Raw genomic sequence first — 13,416 nt, 5'->3', positions numbered from 1 at the left:
AACAATTTAATATCTACACTACCCAAGGATGCTTCCACATAAGTTTCAGCTTTCCTGGCCCAGTGGTTCTTGAGAAGAAGATTTTTAAAGATTTGTTCTATATATTTCTATGTAAAACTTGGATTCCCTATTGTGGCCCCACCCTACCCCCGGGGGTCATGATTTTAACAATTTAATATTTACACTACCCAAGGATGCTTCCACATAAGTTTCAGCTTTCCTGGCCCAGTGGTTCTTGAGAAGAAGATTTTTAAAGATTTGTTCTATATATTTCTATGTAAAACTTGGATTCCCTATTGTGGCCCCGCCCTACCCCCGGGGGTCATGATTTTAACAATTTAATATTTACACTACCCCAGGATGCTTCCACATAAGTTCAGCTTTCCTGACCCAGTGGTTCTTGAGAAGAAGACTTTTAAAGATTCGTTCTATATATTTCCATGTTAAATTTGGATTCCCTATTGTGGCCCCACCCTACCTCCGGGGGTCACTATTTTAACAATTTAATATCTACACTACCCAAGGATGCTTCCACATAAGTTTCAGCTTTCCTGGCCCAGTGGTTCTTGAGAAGAAGATTTTTTAGTGACCCCACCCTATTTTTGTCTTTTCTTGATTATCTCCCCTTTTAAGTGGACTTGGGCCTTCATTTTAATAATTTAAACTCCCCTTTACCCAAGGATGCTTTGTACAAAGTTTGGTTAAAATTGGCCCATTGGTTCTTGAGAAGAAGTCGAAAATGTGAAAAGTTTACAGACGGACGGAAGACGGACGGACGGACGGACAACAGACAACAATGTGATCAGAAAAGCTCACTTGAGCCTTCGGCTCAGGTGAGCTAAAAATGATAAACATATTATATTTATTTAAGTTAATACATTAGACAAGAACTATATTATATAATCAGATCCTGATATTCATGTATTTTCTATATATTTCCCCTATAAATATACAATGCTGGCATTGCTTGTTTTATTCTTTCCATTTTGGGAGTTGAACTATGTTCAATCTCCCATGGTCATCAAGCATTTAACATGCGCAGTAATTTGTGTTGATTATGTAGAGCCGAAAGCGAGGCTACTGTGTCGACCGATTTACTCCGATGATATTCAACAGAAACAGGCATAAACATCCACCACAAATAGTTCATGTCATTTTCTCCTGAATTGATCTAATTTTCATAATTTGAAATGTAAGTAAATGTAATGATAAAGTCATCTTAATATTTTGAATATTAGATTTCCTTCAAAGTAAAATTAAATTATAAAGAACCTCAAAAGTTTTTTGTAATGGAACTCATTTTAGTGTAGTGTCATGCACTGAAAGAGATACGAACGACAACTCTACATACTGACGGCAAGCGGTAAATCTAGTTTTCCCAGGTTTTTAGCAATTTCTTTTTTATCGGTGCACGAAATTTAATCAAACTTTTCATGAACATTTTCTTGGTTTACATGAATTCGTTAATGCATAATAACTTTGGGAAAAATGCGTATTTATTACTAAATCAGCAGTATCACCTGCCAAAACGGTAAATCTGTTACTCTGTTATAAATGTTAAAACCAAAAACGGACACCGATGTTCTCGTAAATTCGCGATAAAAAACAACAAAATGAAGTATATTTTTTTTAATAAAAGGAAAACCTCATTTACATACTAGATAATTTGTACGCACACAAACTCTCACATATACCACTGTTTTTATGTTTGGTCATTAAATATTTGTTTTTGACTTGGTATTGCTCTTTTCTTCACAATATTAAAAAAATTAAGTTCTGACGTACTCCATGTATAATTCTCGTGTAATTAAAATACATTAATATTCACAGAGAAGTTTTATGTAACAAATCTTTGAGCTCTTAAAAGGATGCTGTGTGAAAATCCACATTTTATCAACATAACATTGATATTATTCCTGCGAAACTGAAATTTTCAAAACACATGGGTAAAGGTGCCAAGGAAAAATATATTACTAATTTGAAGACTATGAGCAGTGAATTATATAAATGATTAACCGCCTCTAACATAAATATAATGGCAGTGTCCATGTCTTGCAATGGAAAATCCAAAATATGTGGATTGAAATATAGGAAATGAAAATATAGGATGAAAAAGTAATGGAAGGTCACAACGGCAATATGTAATAAAGATTCTATGAAAATTTCGTTCAGTGGTGAAAGTGGAGTTGCGGATAAGAGATGGGTATACCTTAAGCGTAACAAACAGATGGACGGAAATCCCGATTAATAAATACCCTCCCACTTTTCAAGCATGGGGTATAAAAAAGGGACTAATGTAGGCAGGCAAGCATTATGGCCCATGCATTTTTTTTTTTTTGCTATTCAATGTCTATTCAATGTCTCTGAATGTCTTTAAGATTGTTGCAACTCAAAAAATCTGAAACAGTTGTCTGTATTTGAAATAATAATATTGTTCACTCACTTAACCTTCCGATCAAAGATTTTTTTATACCATGTTCAACTCCCATGAGTGCTTTCAGTATTTTGATTAATAACTAAGTTTCTGTACTATTTTTTGCACTAAATTTGAAATTTTTGGTAGTCTTTGCAATCAAAGAATAATAATTTTTGCTGATTTTTCATGGGTTTGAAATCATGACAAAAGTTTCTATCACTAAATAAAATTTGTGAAAAACACTTTTTAAAAAATTAGGTCAGACGTTATTGGTACATATGTTTAGTCTGTTTTCTTTTATCGTGAAATGTGATAATTCTTCAGAACATTTTGAATACATACTAAACTTATTTCCAGGTTGGAGGTACATACTGGACTCTTTCAATAACATTTATATTTTTTTCATGGAGAAAGCTGTTCATTTAAATAACAATCATCTTGATACAATTTATGAAGGAATACTTAGTCATATCTGCTTGTTTCAACTAGATCCATTGATAATTAGATAAGTAAAAGTAGATGAAATAAAAATTAAGCAATTAATGAAATTTAGGGCAGATACTTCCAATTCAACATTGAATAAGCTAACGACACTGTGCTTGAAGTATTTTCTAATTTCTGAATTGAAAATGAAACACTGACGTACACCTAGGTACAGTGACGTCATGGCCGACATGAAGCACACTCACTGTCCGAATCTGTTCCCTACCCATTGAGCAACATTTTTGAGCATCAATTTAATGTTTTCATCAGCTAAATGTATTTAAGAAAACCAGGGGCCCGTTTTACCAAAAGACTTACGATTTAATTCTTTATATAACTTTTTAATTAACATCATATCGAAATTTTTTTAAAAACTTTTTAAAACGAATGTGGTAAGATATTTTTACACAGATAATTTCTAAGATAATTATCAATTTTGCAAAATTGTATAATAATCTGAAATAGTCGTAAATTACTTTGTAAAATGGGCCCCAGGGCATTCAGTTAAGTTCTTTTTCTATAATTAGAAGGATCAGATCATTTTTTCCTTCATGACTGATAAGGACTATAAATTTTTCATAGTTAGATACATTTTATTAACGTACTTTATATCATACATTTCGAAATGTCAATTCTGTAAGCGATTGTGAAATGAAAATTATTTCAATGATTTCGAAATGTCGGCTATATAAGCAATAAGAGCGGCTGATAATAATTTCAGAGGAAAAAAGGCACCGATAGCTATCAGAACTGTTATCAACAAAGTTGAATGCGAATATAAAGACAGAACTGTGTATAGATGCCTAATAGTATATATTTCTGCTTGTGTGGCATGACATGTTAATTTCTTAAATATCAGATGAATTCTTTGTTTCAAAACGAACTCGTATATCAGTTATCAGAATTAAAAAATATATTCTCTTCACACAGTCTTTAAAAGAATCAAGTTTCTATAAATAAGATAAATGTCCAGTTAAAATACAAAAATAAATCCCGTTGTTTCTGATATAATAGCAGGAATATACATTACGAAATGAATTTCTAATGCCAACTATAATATCACGTTTTACTAAAATATTGACCTGCAATTCTCTGCACAAAATCTTTCAAAATGTCGAAATCGCAAAGTGCAAACAAAAGCATCCACTTAAAATAGAATAATATAAATCAATACAGAGACTGAGGAAAATGATGAAATATGTCAGATACGGTTGATATTGACATGCATATACATCGCATTTCAATTAGGAGATAATATCTTAGATGAGAGTTTATTTTGTCTTTTTCCTTATACATGTTATATGAAAGGATTTCCAATAAAAGTGTCGGTATCTTAAATCTTTGCGAAAGCCCTTTGTAATGTCGAATGAATATTGTGATCTTCAGTATAATTAATTAACGACCCCTATTATAGAGTGTTTTAACAGGTTTATTATGTTGTTTTTTTTTTGTTTTTTTTTTGAAACATAAAAAAAATGCATATGATGAAAAAGAATTAAGTTGTTCTTGAAGAACACCGATCATTGCAATGACCATAATGAAAGAAACGGTCTATGCTGGTTACCTTTTAGTCATAAACTTACAAAAAAACAAACTTGTTTAATATCATATATAACCCCCTTTTAGCAATTTGTGACACTAAGAAATGATTAAGACTCTTAATTGTACTCAAACTCCAATGCTAAAAAGATGGACCTAATTTGTTAATACTAGTATGTGTTTCTTTTCAAAAATAATATATCATTTAATATAAAAATATACCCCTCTTGGTTTATCTAATTTCAAGTACTTTGATGAGTAAATTTAAAATCACAAATTCTAAGAAATCATTGAGTTTTTTGGATGATGTTTAATTTTATTTAAGTAGGTGGCTGAATTCAAATGGAAATCCAAGATTTTATCTTTATGTGGCGCACTGGAAAACCACATTTTTTTAATAATTTAATTTTTATCATAAAAATATTGTGTGAAAAATATATTCCATATTATAGATCATTTGATTTCTTTACCTAATAGCAATATCACCATCATTTTTGACGCCTTTTAAGCCTTGAAAATGTTTTCTGGAAAAATTCTTATTTACAAAAATTATCAAAGATTTAAACCAGTTTTTCGTATTCATCAAAGTAACACAATATCTAAATGTATCAAATTGGGTATCATATTAACAGAAGTAGAAATTTACTTGGGGGGAGGTATCATATTGATTTTTTTAAAAATTATTTAGGGAATATACAATTTATATACTATATACCGAGGACTTTGAATTTACTTAGTGGAGGTTTCATAAACTTGGAATTTGGAATTTATTTGGGGCGTGTCATTTCGCTAATTTTGAATTTGGGGGGAAGTCCGTCTGACGGGGCGTTAAATGTTGCTTAATGATAACAAACCTCTTGGCACGTAAAAGATCGTTTCTCTGGAGTTCGAAAAAGAGTAGGCTCACTGGGCACATTTTAAGCTTCTTCTCTGAAACAACTTAACCAATTTCAACCAATTTTGGCATATAGCATCTATGGGTGAAGGGGAACAAAATTTATGAATTTCATGGTCCCGGCCTCCCTGGGGCCTGCGGAGTGGGACCAAAACCACTAAAATTAGTGCAATCTTTAAAAATCTTTTCTTTACTCCTGGACATCAAGCAGTCAAACTGTTGGCATGATTATTATCAGCATTGAGTCCTCTACCAAAATTGTGAAATTCATGGCCCCACTAGGGCGGGGCAATATTGATTATATAGTGAAAATGCATTATTTCTTTGAAAATCTTCTTTGCTCCTGAGAATTAAATAAACTAAATTAGTACATAGTTATGATGAGCAATAGTGCCTCTTCTTAGGGTCCCAGGGTCAGGGGCTCTGGTGTTAGGGCTGGGCTCTATTGATTATAAAGTGAAAATGCATTAATTCTTTGAAAATCCTCCTCTCTGCTTCTGGGTATTAATTAAAATAACTTTGTACATACATGTAATTATGATGAGTAAGAGTGCCTTTTTTTAAAATTGTGAATTTTTTGGCCCCTGGGTCAGGGATTCTGGTGTTAGGGCGGGGCTCTATTGATTATATAGTGAAAAATGCATTAATTCTTTGAAAATCCTCTTCTGTCCTCCTAGGAATTAATTAAACTAACTAAGTACATAGTCATGATGAGCAAGAATGCTTCCACCAAAATTGTGAATTTCATGGCCCCAGGGTCAGGGGTTCTGGTGTTAGGGCGGGGCTCTATAATGACTATATAGTGAAAATATATTCATTGAAAATTTTCTTCTTTGCTTCCGGGTGAAAAGCAGATGAACTACCTATATAGTTATGATGTGCAAGGGTTCTTCTTCCAGAATTGTGAATTTCCAGGCCCCTGGGTCAGGGATACCTTAGGGGAGGCTCTACTTATATACTGAAAATGAATTTAAAATTGAAACATTTTTTATAAGCAAGTGTGCCTTTTCAGAAATTGTGCAATGAACCACCAGATATAACTTGATTTTTTAGATATGATATCTTCAGCGGTTAACTATCATTTGACAAAGAAAAATTTCATTCATATTAGTTTTAAAATTTGACTATTTTTGTTTATCTTTATATGGAGCTCTTCTTCTAAAGGAGATTGAAATAGTCTAAAAATGGAAACGACCACCCAATCCCTTTACGTAACCAAACTAAGCAATCGCCAAGTTCATAGTTATGATTAGTCAATGGTGCCAGCCTCTTTCAAACTTGTGAATGCCATAGCATCTACCTTAAAACACGAAAGAAATTCTATCATTTGAAAAATGTTGCATGATTCTCAGGTGACCTACAAGGTCCATGGGCCTCTTGTCTGAAATTCTCAACACCTTCCCTGTTTTAATTTAGAATAATCCATGTAAGGCCGCTCCAATTTAATTTCTTGTTCGTCGGACATTTGAGGAAAAAAGACGAGCGGGTTAGCGGTTAAATAATAATATTATTACTTTTTTGTAGACAATTTTATAGGCGGAGCGTGAAAAAATTTGAACGGACAATTATTTTTTTATGATTTGCAGATTAAAAATACGATAGATAGAGCGGAGATTGAACAGAAAATGGCACGAAATTCCAATGGTGCGGGAAATTTAAATTAATATTATTTGTATAGCTCTGTTTAAATACGAGTGCACGGGTCCGACGGACAAGAAATTTTATTGGTGTGGCCTAAGCTTGGGTTATTTTCTAGATAAGTAATAATTTAGAGGAAAATAATGACATACCAGGTACTAAAAAATTTGAGACACCTTTACATTCATATTTTTATTTATGAACCATGAAAAGTTCTTAACTATAATTCCGTATTAACCCATGATACTTCCATTGCCCCTATGTTATAGGCATTTGTGTATAAATCCCCATACACCATGGTATAATTTCACATTGTTGCAGTTATACCATGGCTTCCATGGTATGATTTCTTTTTAATAATCCATGCTATAAAAATAAAACAAAACAGGGTTTCTTTATTAATTAAAATTAACAAAATAAAGCAATTGTATCACGACAAACAAATTTATCTAAATTTGTTTACAGTCCAAACAAATCTAAGTATGCCTGAACATGATTATTAACTTCCAAAATTAAAAGTGAAACTACACTGATTAAATCCACTTTTCAACTGGTTCAGAATCTCTGTTGCCAACGTTTCTGTAGAACCCACATTACATTTCAAATCAACACCGGAAGTTGGGAGACTTGGCAAGCTCGATTTCACATCCACATTATGATTTTCTTTACCGGAACTGCATGTAGCATTTTGAACACACAAAGACGAATCTTCAACAATTTTCACTTTTTTGGAACAAGGTGGTTCGAGTTTGACAAGTCTCTTGGCTGGTCGTTAGACGCACGCTTGTACTTTCACACACCGTTTAAACTTCTCTGCACGGTCCTGCTCATGATTTGCTGCTCGTCTAAACCGCTCTGGTACAACTGGGTTGCACATGTTCTTTTTCTTGACTGATTCGTGAAATTTCCCTCTAATCCTGCCTTGTTGCACATTTCTTTCATCAAGTTTTCAAACCTATTCACACCTATATTTTGCTTGGAAAATTTGAGAGTTCCAGGAATAGGGCGTTTGTAGAATTTTCCATCTTTGTCACCAATTAGACCAATGTAAGAAGTGTACAAATGGACAAGATTTCGGTCACTGTCCTCGGTAGTAACATAATGTTTAATGTTTTTGTGGTCAACATTGCGATGCTTTAACCCACCTTTAAAGGTTTTGTTTGCACGTTCCACGAACTGTATGAACTTGCCAATGTCGTCCTCGCCTACTTCAAACTGAGAAATATCTAGTTCATGATGCTCATCTCTACCCCTCAATCCAAATAGCTTGCAGTTGTAGAAAAAAACTCCATATAGCAATGTCTCACTGGATTCATGACCAACAACGTCGGATGTCCAAAGCCGTTCTTCCTGGTCGCGGCTGATTGGGTCTGCTTGGCGTACAGTCGAACCATAACCTATGAAAACGAACAGACAATACAGTGAAAATGGCAATTCGAAGGAGAGATAGAGAGAGAGCGAGAGAGAGAGAAAGAAGCAAAGGACTGATTGACAAAACATTTTAAATAAATAAAGTTTCCATGAATATGTACATAACCTTTAGATGTTAAAAACTTCATCTGGGCGTCAAGGCTCCGTCGAAATCTGATAAAACGGTCATCCTTTTCGTTCATAAAGTTCAGAGTATTTCCGTTTTCTCGCATGTAGCGCAGAATACCCGTTGTTAAAAGGTAGAGTGATTTAGGAGGGTAAAAATCCCCATCACGTTTCCTTACTTCAACTATGAACCTCGAGAGCCATCTCTTTATGTCATCCACGGAAAAATGGTCCAAAGTTGGAATATTTTCAAGTGCAGTATTTCGTGAAATGCGCCAATCATTAAACACACGAACTGCCCATGCTGTACTTTTCTTAGTGTTGGCAGGGGTTGTCCCGGAGATTAGTTCATTCGTCTTTGACTGGATTTCCGAATCTCAACGAATTCTCTAAAAGAGTACACGTATTCTGAATGGTAGTTACTTCCATGTTAGAATGGCTTGGTTCCGTTTCTCCACTCTCAGACTGAAATCTAAGGTCAAAAAAACTTTGATTGAACTTTTGAGTAAATGTTTTTAAAAAGTGCGATAAATGTAAGAATTATCGAAAGTTTAACCTCATGGGGAACCTCTTTCAAATGATCACGTGATTCAAATTTGGTGTCAAGCGCGCAGTTAAGTTAAGAAACACCATGGAGGTTGACGATCTTGATTTCATGGAACTTTTGCCAGTTTTGGACGATGAACTTGGGGATGACAATGAAAACTTTACATTAAGTAAAATCACCGATCGTATAGAACTGGACTACATTAAGTCAGAGTGCATGATATCTAATTTTGCGGATATGACTTTTGACCTTGGATATCAGTCTGAGAGTGGAGAAACGGGACCCAGCCATTCTAACATGGAAGTAACTACCATTCAGAGAATTCGTTGGGATTCGGAAATTCAGTCAAAGACGAAGATTTGGATGAACTAAACTCTGTGACAACCCCTGCCAACACTAAGAAAAGTACAGCAAGGGCAGTTCGTGTGTTTAATGATTGGCGCATTTCACGAAATACTGCACTTGAAAATATTCCAAATTTGGACCATTTTTCCGTGGATGACATAAACAGATGGCTCTCGAGGTTCATAGTTGAAGTAAGGAAACGTGATGGGGATTTTTACCCTCCTAAATCACTCTACCTTTTAACAACGGGTATTCTGCGCTACATGCGAGAAAACGAAAATACTCTGAACTTAATGAACGAAAAGGATGACCGTTTTATCCGACTTCGACGGAGCCTTGACGCCCAGATGAAGTTTTTAACATCTAAAGGTATGTACATATTTATGGAAACTTTATTTATTTAAAATGTTTTGTCAATCAGTCCTTTGCTTCTTTCTCTCGCTCTCTCTCTCTTTCGAATTGCCATTTTCATTGTATTGTCTGTTCGTTTTCATAGGTTATGGTTCGACAGTACGCCAAGCAGACCCAATCAGCCGCGACCAGGAAGAACGGCTTTGGACATCCGGTGTTATTGGTCATGAATCCAGTGAGGCATTTCTATATGGAGTTTTTTTTTCTACAACTGCAAGCTATTTGGATTGAGGGGTAGAGATGAGCATCATGAACTATATATTTCTCAGTTTGAGGTAGGCGAGGACGACACTGGCAAGTTCATACAGTTCGTGGAACGTGCAAACAAAACCTTTAAAGGTGGGTTAAAGCATCGGAATGTTGACCACAAAAACATTAAACATCATGTTACTACCGAGGACAGTGACCAAATCTTGTCCATTTGTACACTTCTTACATTGTTCTAAATGGTGACAAAGATGGAAAATTCTACAAACGCCCTATTCCTGGAACTCTCAAATTTTCCAAGCAAAATATAGGTGTGAATAGGCTTGAAAACTTGATGAAAGAAATTTGCAGCAAGGCAGGATTAGAGGGAAATTTCACGAATCAGTCAGGAAAAAGAACATGTGCAACCCAGTTGTACCAGAGCGGTTTAGACGAGCAGCAAATCATGAGCAAGACCGGACATGGAAGTTTAAACGGTGTGCGAAAGTACAAGCGTGCGTCTAACGACCAGCTGAGAGATTTGTCAAATATTCTCGAACCACCTTGTTCCAAAAAAGTGAAAATTGTTGAAGATTCGTCTTTGTGTGTTCAAAATGCTACATGCAGTTCCGGTAAAGAAAATCATAATGTGGATGTGAAACCGAGCTTGCCAAGTCTCTCAAATTCCGGTGTTGATTTGAAATGTAATGTGGGTCCTACAGAAACGTCGGCAACAGAAATTCTGAACCAGTTGAAAAGTGGATTTAATCAGTGTAGTTTCACTTTTAATTTTGGAAATTAATAACCATGTTCAGGCATTCTTAGATTTGTTTGGACTGTAAACAAATTCAGATAAATTTGTTTGTCGTGACACAATTGCTTTATTTTGTTAATATTAATTAATAAAGAAACCCTGTTTTGCTTTATTTTTTATAGCATGGATTATTAAAAAGAAATTATACCATGGAAGCCATGGTGTAACTGCAACAATGTGAAATTATACCATGGTGTATGGGGATTTATACACAAATGCCTATTACATAGGGGCAATGGAAGTATCATAGGTTAAAATATTCATATATCATAGGTTAAAACAGATAAACCATACATATTTTGATTGTTTTGTGGTGTATTGTAAATTATACCTTGGTTGGGCTTCCACCACCCGGGGCCCCCCCACGCGACTTCGTCCCGTGAGGTTAAACCCACGGTCGTGAAACCCAAACCATGGTATAATTTACAATACACCACAAAACAGTCAAAATTGTATGGTTTATCTATTACTTCTTTCTATAAAAAATTAGATTTTAGCAGCCTTGTTAATGGGTGAGCACGCTACCTCCCTCTTCTCGGTGTTTAATGTATGTCACTCGTGAAATTTGTCAAATCTAGGATTTATTGAGAAGTATATTTTGGATAAGTACTCATATAGAGTGACTCAAAGTCGCAGAGAAAATAGGGGGTCAGTGTTCATCTTACTGATCTACGGTACAATGAAGTTGACCTTTTTGCACTGAAATTCTAACTCTTCGGTTAATTACTTAAACCTTTATTATATTTTATCAGATGTAACCATGGCAAAAAATATTATCTTATTTTACTTAAAATATGTTGAATAATATTTATCATTGAAAAAATATTGCAAATTAATGCGCGTAAATTATTGTGTGACCTTTTTGCACTAAAAATTAACACATTTTGGGGTATTAAAAACTAAATAGACAATAAAACATTTTCCTAAATCAAGCTTTTTACGACTTAAGTGCTGATCAGTCACAAGTATCGAGTACTTTAAAATAATGAAAGAAAAAGTTTGGGTCAGTGCATGTTAATTTTGAAATATTGGTCAAAATATGTAATTTTCAGGCAAAAAATGGTGTTAATTTTATATTGACTTATTTGACATATCTTCATTCTTTGGCAAAATTTATTGAAGGAAGGTGTAAAACTTGTTCTAAAAATATAAATTAAGACCTATATCAAATATTCCTAGCAATATCATAATGGAAAATATTCTCCGAGTAAAAGTATATGAGGCTAAAAGACCAAGATATTAAATTTAATAAATGTGCAGATTTGCAGAATCTACTTGTTAAATATCCTTCCACCACTAAAAATAGTCCCTCATAAATCTTGCTTCTTTGTAGCTTTTTGAGCAGTTTTTTGTTGGATGTTAAAACATGAACATTGTTGAAATTAAATATGTTATAAAAATTGAATTTCGATAAATAGTTTTGACGTAAGAGGTTCTGCGTGAACTTTTCCAAAAAGCTGACGAGTGACCTACCTTAAGGTGTAACTTGACATAGACAAGCATTTCTTAAGTACAGGTGCATCCGGTATATTCCTGACTTAAAATGATTACACCTGTCTATTACAATTTTTGGCTACGTCAGATTTTTTTTTAGCTTTGCTTATGGTCATAAAAATGTAAATACTGCCGTTTTTTTCTGACGAGGCAATTGTTGTAAGGGGATTTTTCTATAAGTAAATTTAAAAGGATTTTTTTAAAAGGATTTGTGCTTGCGCCGGCAATCGCAACTTCTCGGGCCTTTCCGACTATAGCGGAAACACGACCTCGAATGTATATGGAAGCCGCCATGACAACCCTCCCTTTTCATGATCTTTGAAATAACTGCATGGGGACCTTTTATCTTTGGAATATGGAGTTTAACTTTATTCAGTGTAATGATATTGCCTAAAATATACTATAGAAGGGACTTCTAACTCCGTCTATTCTATATTTGATTAAACAGGAAATGTATAAATTTTTAACATCCGGTGATGTTAATACATCCGACCTCTGCCGGAAAGACCCGAGATGACGCGATTGCTTGCGCTGGATAACAGTGAGTTAAGGAAGAGGGTAAAGGTAAGTTATTTTTCCTCCGTTTGCCCATCTTTCTTATTCTGCGTGTTTATAATAAGTTGTTAAAAAAGGTGCATTTAAACGAGTCCCTCGTCCCCATCAAACAACGTTTAGTACACCTATATTACAAGTACATGCACATCATGGCAAGCCTCATCTGTTCCCTCAGAGGGTTTTAATTGAAAAGGTATATTACAAGATTCTCACGAATATCAAAAATGGCACGTACTACTTTATGCAGAAAGTCGTGCGTTTCTATTTTCTATTACAAAGTCCTTAAAAGGATCTATTACCATTTTTCTTGTGTTCTGTTTAAAACGGCGTTTTCAACGATACTCCGACTATATAGCTTTGAGTGTAGGCTCTGATCCTCATTATCATAATTATACAAGTATATAATACTTAATGGGAAATTCATTTAATTCGGGTGCTTGAATGAAATCTTGTATCCCTGTCTTAGCTTAATTACAAGTAGTGTGAAATATTAAATAGCGTCAGTGCCTACATAGTACTTGAGGTGCATTCTAGTCATAATATTTCGGTTCTAAATA

The 13,416-nt window shown here is 34.3% G+C and overlaps 1 protein-coding gene across 1 annotated transcript; it reads right to left on the bottom strand.

Annotated features, from left to right (window-relative positions):
• Positions 1-7,748: 7,748 nt before the first annotated feature.
• On the bottom strand, positions 7,749-8,873 carry LOC134234683 (uncharacterized). Its single transcript, XM_062716742.1, has 2 exons — positions 8,509-8,873; positions 7,749-8,368 (listed from the first exon to the last, which is right to left on the bottom strand). The coding sequence occupies exons 1-2, from the start codon at positions 8,612-8,614 to the stop codon at positions 7,764-7,766; spliced, it is 711 nt and encodes a 236-aa protein (XP_062572726.1). The 5' UTR covers positions 8,615-8,873; the 3' UTR covers positions 7,749-7,763.
• Positions 8,874-13,416: the final 4,543 nt, after the last annotated feature.

This window comes from Saccostrea cucullata, unplaced genomic scaffold (assembly GCF_032062105.1).
Source record: "Saccostrea cucullata isolate Sc308-1 unplaced genomic scaffold, CSIRO_AGI_Scuc_v1 ctg14325, whole genome shotgun sequence".
In the NCBI taxonomy this organism is placed as follows: Eukaryota; Metazoa; Mollusca; class Bivalvia; order Ostreida; family Ostreidae; genus Saccostrea; species Saccostrea cuccullata.
This window is presented reverse-complemented; position numbering and strand designations above follow the sequence as displayed.